Raw genomic sequence first — 7931 nt, forward strand, 5'->3', positions numbered from 1 at the left:
TGATGAGAGCCGGCAATGTTTCAGCATCATAATCAATTTGTATCATCAGCAGCGTGACTGGTACCCCGCGCAGCCACCCAGCCCTCTCTGAAGTTCATTAAGTCACACAACAGAAAGAATTATGTTTCCTCCTCTAACCCATTTGTCATCTGACAATCCCTGGACTCTTTTCCTCAGTATCAGAGGCTTTTTTCCCCCCACCAAAGCATCCTTTCTCCATAGCTTTGAGCTACCTTCCAAGAATGAATTTTCTAAAAAAAACAATTAATTTTCAATTAATAGTATGGCCTATATGGTATTCCAAACCAAACACCTACCTGAAGCCATAATAAGTATTTATGTCTTAGCATTCAAGGCTAACCTGAAGCCAATTTAGAAAAGCAGCATCTATATAAGTTCAAGAACAGCTATGGCATTTTACAATGCATTATGGCATAAATAAGCAGTTGACTAATTGCTATAAAAAACATCTCCTTGTCTCTGCTTGTCCAGTAATAAGCTGAACTATTTGCTAATATTCTGGTATTTACAGACATTTTTCATCCAAGGCATTTTTTTTTTTAAATTTTCCATGCTAGTCTAATCAAATCCCTACCAAAGGTCTTACATTTCTTTAATAACATTCTACTGAAAGAGAGTAAAATCATCAGGGTGCTCAGGAGCATAGTATTTTTGACCAAAGATCTTTAAAAAATCCAGTCTGAACAAGTGGGAACCTCACTCTAGCAAGCAGAAAATTCTAAGCCAATGATTTTTTTGGAAAAAGTAAATCTTAATGTTCTAAAAAAGCCCATGTTCTGGAGTCAGAAAGAATTCCTCATAATATAAACTGATAATACAATATTGTCCTCGTACAGTTGTAGTGCCTCTACTGGTGTATATAGGCTACTGTCTGCGTCCCCATGAGCAGGGGCATGCAGTTGCCACAGGGAAAACAAAAGGAGAAGCAAAAATCTTTGGACAGAGGCTGGTAGTAATTATTTACGAAAGAGTAAAATCACCAATATTGGGGGCGGGGTGGGGGGGGTGTAATTCTGTAGATAGCAGATGTGACACTTGGTGAATCTATGTGCAATATACTAATTCTGTTTGAAAAGATGATTTCTCTGCAAGGAGACCATTGTCAGAACGCAAAATCCATTCTGAATGCTGGTCTTGTCTCTTGTCTCATCTTTTTACCTGCACCATGGGCTGAAATTCCAAAGGGTAGGGACAAATGGCTAATGAAAATGGAGGATTATTAAACCTTCCATCTTCCATACGCATGGAAGTCCCTTGAGTTATCCCCAAAATAACCAGTAGACTACACAGGTGCCTACCTAATCAACAGATCACCTATAAGGAACTTTGATCACCTGAAATAGCTGATCAGGGTCAACTGATACAGAGGTATGGGGATTATAAAACTCCCAAATTCCAGAGGAAGTCACTTGCAAGCCAACAGAACAAGAATTGAAACCCTAAAGCAACTGGACTTTGAGGTCTTATTCCATCTACAAAATGATAATAGACAAGGGGTATGAACATTTTGAGACATTTCAGAAAGGGAAGAGGGACCCTTGTTCCAAACTGCAAAGTCGCTGTTAGAACTTAATAGTTACATGTGGACAAGCAGAGAACAAAAAAATGTAGCAAAACAGCACTCAACTGCTTTATTCCAGGGTTTAAGTTGTAACAGTTCTGCTACATTTGTATTGTTCTTGGTTGGTTCACTCATAACTTTTAAAAAAATAACATCAGCTGCTTCCGTTCTGAAATACGTCTAAATATACCCCTGTCCACACCCAGAGCTTGTGTCAGAGAAGCCATTTACGTATACTTTTGCACCAACCTAACTAGAATGATGCTTTAAATCCAATTTAGTTAAACCACTGCATGCCCCTTTTTAAAAGCGCACATCTCATTTTGGTTTGCACTTCTACATTTACTTATACCAGCTAAACAAACCAACCAAGTTTAAACCTGATTCAACTCCTTCCAATATTTTGCAAATAATATGAAACAGAAACTCTTATAGTTGTACCTAGGAATCAGAGATTATGGCTGTCATTAAAAGGCAGTATGACTTTTTACAGGAGTTTATACTGGTTTAAAAACATACCTTAGGTACAATGGAAAGTGTGTGCATGTGCGCAACAGGACTTAGTTCTATAAAAAACTATAGTTTTGTAGAATGAGACCTGAATACTCTGACATCCTAAACCCAGCCACAAGCTAAAACTCCGATCTGAAAAAAAATCAGCAGTAGACATTTTGCTGTATTTCACTTCGTTCTGGATTTTTGTCCACAATTTCAACTTTATTAACAGAGTTGGACTGGTGTATCAGCAGGGCCTTATCCATGTAAATATTTAGGCAACACTTAGTGCTTGAAAAAGATCCCAGACAGACTCATGAAAGAAATTACTATAAAAGGAAAATCATCAGTAATCCCAGCTATTCTCTACATTCATCTGAACTCTGACTGACTTGAAAACTGTATATTAAAATGGAATAATGTTTACTGTAAAAAAAAAAATCAAAATCTCTTACATTTATCTATTCTAGCATTTTAAAAGTATTTTAAAATAAAAAGTCATGTCACTGAATCAAATGACTGCCATAGTTCGCCTACTTTACCTAAGGTTTTAGGTCTGTGTTGTATCAGGGTTGATGGTAGTCTTATACAGTCTGGTGTATTGTTTGTCTGGGATGGTTTGAACAGGGATGATGTTGCCACAGGCAAAGTGTTACACTAGGTGACCTCTGGAGTCCCTTCCAACCCTATGAGTCTATGAAACTAGCTCCATGGGAAACAACTATTTTTTATGACTGTAGTGAATCTTTACCTTCAGCGTTACAGAAATAGACAATTACCTGTGTCATGGAAACATACTTTGATTAACCCCATGTGCCATACATAGCAGGAAGTTAAAAATAAAAACCAGAAAGATAAAACAGTTTTCTTCCACCTGATACAATGCACCAAAAGCTCTCATTACCAAGATAAAAAATTAGGCTTAACAAACAAACATGACCCACCCCCTAGTTTACTGATTACTTTTTTGACAAACAAAAGTTAAAACTTCCTTCCAACATCATCATCTCCAGTTAGTTAACTGGGCACAGGACTTAAGAGTTTTCTCAATATTTGCAAAGATTGGAAGGGCAGCGTGACCTACATACAGTACATTTCAGAAAACAGTAAGATCTCTTATCTCTATACCATTATCTCCCGGGCTACTGCTCTTATTTTTCTTGCTTTATGAAACTTTAGCACCAGTAAGTTAATCAATTACAAGCACCTCCTGCCAATGGTTTAGGATACGGATTTACCTGCATAGAAGTGCATATTAAGTGATTTGCACATATTTAAAAGTCATTATCTACTAATGTACCTCCCCCCTCTGACTTCCTAAAGTCCCCCCAAAAGCATGGTTAGGAGGAACATTCAGCACACAGTTGCACTTATAAACATGCGATTTTTAAGTTAGTCAGCTCCATCAAGCAAAATGCCCCTTTCATATTTTACTCACATAATTATCCCCTTTAACTGCTCCTGTGTGGGAGCATTCTTACTCCAGAAGTAGCGTCTTGTTCCTAGTTCAAGTTTAAGCTGTACACTTCCTGGAATTAGACTGTTTACACCTGAAGTTAACAAGGTTTACCTCTGATATGTCAAATTCCTACCCTACCTCCCTATGTAAGACAATACCACTCCACAATTCCTATTAGAAGCATCCAGTTTGTAACTGTTTTCTTGGGGATGGTTTCCTTTGTAGTCTTGCTCCCATAGCGTTAAGGAACGCCAAATGCATATTGATAGGTATGAATATAAGATTAAGTTGGGTCTATCATCATTGTGCTTGAGAACCTCTACAAAGTCTCAGGGTCACATAACAAAGTGCTCATTCCTGAATCTGTAGCAAAAGAGGTAAAGTAGTCTGACCACATGCCCCTTTCCTTTTAAATGGTTCAGTTTTCATGCTTGTCATTTGTAATCATACCATTTACCTAGTTCTCCACTCCTCAGTCTTCCCACCTGGAAAGAATTTGGGTCTTTAAATACTGGAGGAAAAAAAATCCAGCAGGCTGCCTTCAACGCCTTATACAGTAAACCAAAACAGTTAAGCCACCATCACCCACCACCTTTCCTCTCTCCCTTCCTATGTGATGACCACCTTTACACTTGTTCAGTGTCACTTAGTAAAGCAGAAGTCATGAAAGAATTTCTTTCCTCTTTACATCTAGTACTCAGCCCTAGTCAGTAAACACTACCATTTCTATACATGTGCTATTTGAATAGTTCAAAGAATAAATGTTTTCAATCCGAGCCAATGCAGTCAAATATTTTCTATGCAAAGAAAGTATGCTATAGATACAATATATCAAATTTCAGCTCAAGCATCATTCCCTTTAATGCTTGTAACTGCATCAGCAAACCACACCCTTAACATATTCACATTACATTTATTCTTGTATTTCTGTCAGATCAGCTACCCAACCAGTGGCTAGTGACCATTCATTCCAAAGAAAAACTGAAAGGCAGATGAGAAGCAATTACCCTCACAACTAATAGAAAAAATAGTTTATGAAAAATATTGACAATATCACAACTTTACATTTAAAGTCTTTATAAATTAGCACTACCCAGTAATTTGTATTACTTAATTGTGGCTTATCTTTTGCAACGTCAGTTTAGGGGTTGGAGGACAGATAACTGGTAGGGAGCCATTTATTGGTCTATGCTTAGGAAAAATTAAACTAGCTTCTTACCTGGAATGATCTTTGGAAGGACAACTGTGCTGCATCTGAAACAACTTGTTCAGTATATAACAGAGATTGGCATTTATTTGACTTTTGATTGCAAAAAGTGTTTCTAGGGACCCCTTAGGAAAAAAGTATAGGTAATAAAGTCTTTACAAAAACTTTACTTCATATATTAGGTACAGCATTTCAAGGAGTCATCTTTAACTGCACATTGCAATTTAAAAAAAAAAAAAAAAAAAAATCAGATATCCAGAAAAACTGTTTAAGCTGGGGACTTAGAAAAGTGAGACTAAAATATTTTGCAATGAATGAAAGCATTCATTCTGCTATTTTTCCTGGCTCTATTCAAATAACAAAGCACGTGTAGATAAAATTAAATATTATGCAAACAGCAGGATATTTTTCCTAGTGTATGCATGCCAGGTGATTCATACTCAGGTAACTCATTTTATGCACAAGACAAACATAGAAAACCATATATGTGCATCAAGCTTACACATAGGCTTCTTAAAAGAAGTAAAAGAAACAAACAGCACTTGAGACTTCCTTTTGGAAACTAAATAATGGTGACTGGATCACATATTTTTTATCTTGAAAAATGTTCAGAAGGATCTCTTAAGCATTTTAAAATGAACAAGTTTCATTTTAAAAACTAGTACTTTTTCAATTAATCAAAGGGAACAAATTCTCAAAAGAGACCAGCAGCAGGTGGATTAAAATACAGAAGACAAATGAGGGTGCAAAGGTGTAAAACTACTAGTTAACTGTAAGTCTAGCCTCAGAGAGTCTAAGGTTAGTAATTACAGTAACAGTCTTGTCATTTACCTACACAACAGTAATTCTGCATGTCAGGTGTATCAGACTTTAGAAACAAGTGCTTACACATCTCTATAGCACCCTGCTGCTCCTGATGGGTTGGTGATGAATAGGTGGGGGGAGTATTATAGTACAGCTATACAAACAAGACAACACTGCAAAAGACTAAGCGTCCCTCATGCTTTTGTCTACCCTGAGTTTTGAATCGTGTTTTAGAACAGAATTCAAATGGTTTGGTTGGTAAGTATGGATGAGGAAAACAGTTTTAAGAGAATGGAAAGTAGGAAAAGAACGCGTGCACACACACACACCACCCATTTTTTAAACCTGCATTTGTACGCTGCTAAACTCTTGTTTTCAAACATGGCTCAGACTGCAGCAGAGACACAGAGGCCAAACGTACCATTCAAAGGCAATTAGAGTTTGGAGGGCAGAATAGACATGTATCCTTAATATGCTTCACGCATATTAACTGCTGGCTCCTTGGAGGCCAGCTAACAGGTTGGTACTGTCATGATGCACTCCTTCGAATTGGAGGAGAAAAATAAGAGTATCGGCCAATACTGAGAGTACAAAGAACCCGAAAAGCCTTTAAGATCAAAGATGTTAAGTCTACATGTTAATCCCAAGATGACAAAGTACTAAGCAAGAAGAGGCACCAGTAACACATACTTCTATCATACAGCCTACAGGGTGAAAAGACGACAATTTTTCCCTATGCATTGGATGCATAGCATTTCAAGACAGCACTTACAGGTTTAGAGGGGCAGCAGCTGCTGTCCTTGTATGCTCCATTAGTGCCTGGACAGTGTCAGTATTTTACTAGGAGACACCTTGGCTGCTTGATCTGACAGAGCAGCTGAAAGGAAACCAAAGCCATAGCATCACAGCACAGGGGCTAACAAACAAACAAGAATTTTTTGAAGAGATGATACTTTTTGTATAAACATTTCTCCCTTCCCAAAAGCCCCATCCTAATCCCACACAAGGGAGGCTGTAGCTAAGGTGTCACAATAGGACCTTCCTTCTGCATTTCTTTTTCACAGTCACCAGAATGAGGTCTTTGTGTGCTACACAAAAGCAAGAGAGCAAGGATACATTGCTAAAGAAGAAGCAAGCAACAGAAGGTTGTCACAGCTGCTGCCTGAGGTAAAGGATATACCTCACCAAGTTATAATCAGACCACAGAATATTGTGCAAAGGAAACGTCAATGGCCAGAAAGGTAGAGGCTGAGCACCAAAACACAGAACCTTTCAGGATGAAGGAAATTTTCCTGAATTTCCTCCCCAAAAGTGAACAAGTTATCAACAGGACAACTGCCATCAGTGGAGAGATACAAGAGATCATGAGGATAAGCTCTGTGGGTTCGCTAATCCCAGCAAGAAGGGTCAGTTGCTAATACAAATGTACCCTTATAGGCACAAAAAGGCATTGGCCACATTTATTCTTTTTTTTAAAAGCAAGTTCCCCCTTCATCTCCCCCTCCCACTGGTGCTGCTGAGCCAAATCCCAGAGAGAAGGGGGAACTAGCCTTTTGTCCAGCTCACCCTACTTTAGCACCAGGTAACTCCAACCCGTTTGGCCTCACCATCATTATTCTGTGCACGTGGAAACCAGCTTTTATACTAAACTGTCTCCTAGGCTGCAGAGGTGACGGAAGCCTCCCAACCATTCCCGAGAGCTGTGGAGTGGGGTGAGCTGGACAGAGCCCAAACACCCCCCTTCCCCCCCACTCACAGGTCACGTCTTCTCCCCCACCAGACTCGGATCACCCCCCGCCCCAAACTTGCCTCTCCTCCGTGCCCATCAAATATCCCGAAGATAGATGGGTGGGTCTTGTTGACCAGGTCCGTGATCACCTCAAACCTGTCCTCCATGTGGTCCCTCCGGCCTTGGATGGAGTAGACAGCCACATTGTGGCTCTTGAACTCCCAGGTCTTGGAGAACTCGGCATCCAGCACGTCCAACCCTCCCAGCCGGTCGTTCTGCATGATCTCAGCCACTTTGCCCTTCACCATCTTGACGGCGTCCCGGCTGGACTTGACGATGGTCTTCACCTCGTCCGTGTGGAAGAAGTAACTCCAGAGGGCCAGGCTGATGCATAGCAAGAACAGGGTCTCTGGCCGCAGCAAGAAGTAACGCATGATCCGGCCCAGCAGAGACAGCAAAGTCATGGTATCCTCTATCATTTATTATAGCGGGAGAGGCTCCCCCACGCCCTGCAACGCGCACCCTGATGGCGGGGACGGGGCTCCGGCGAGGCAGCAAATCAGGGCATGCTCCGCCAGGGCGACGCCGCAGGGGGCAGGCTCAGCCCCGCCAGGGCACGGGCCGCCTCGGCTCTGCCCCGCGGAGCCCGCACCGC

General features: G+C 40.4%; 1 protein-coding gene across 1 annotated transcript in view; it reads right to left on the bottom strand.

The window, feature by feature from the left end:
- PPM1L (protein phosphatase, Mg2+/Mn2+ dependent 1L) overlaps positions 1-7918 on the bottom strand; it is a 140755-nt gene extending 132837 nt beyond the window's left edge. Inside the window, exon 1 of the mRNA XM_019532669.1 lies at positions 7357-7918. Within this exon, the coding sequence (XP_019388214.1) occupies positions 7357-7755 (399 nt within the window). The 5' untranslated portion in view covers positions 7756-7918. The remainder of the gene's footprint in view (positions 1-7356) is intronic.
- Positions 7919-7931: the final 13 nt, after the last annotated feature.

Source organism: Crocodylus porosus, unplaced genomic scaffold (genome assembly GCF_001723895.1).
Source record: "Crocodylus porosus isolate Cpor-Errol unplaced genomic scaffold, CroPor_comp1, whole genome shotgun sequence".
NCBI lineage: Eukaryota > Metazoa > Chordata > Crocodylia > Crocodylidae > Crocodylus > Crocodylus porosus.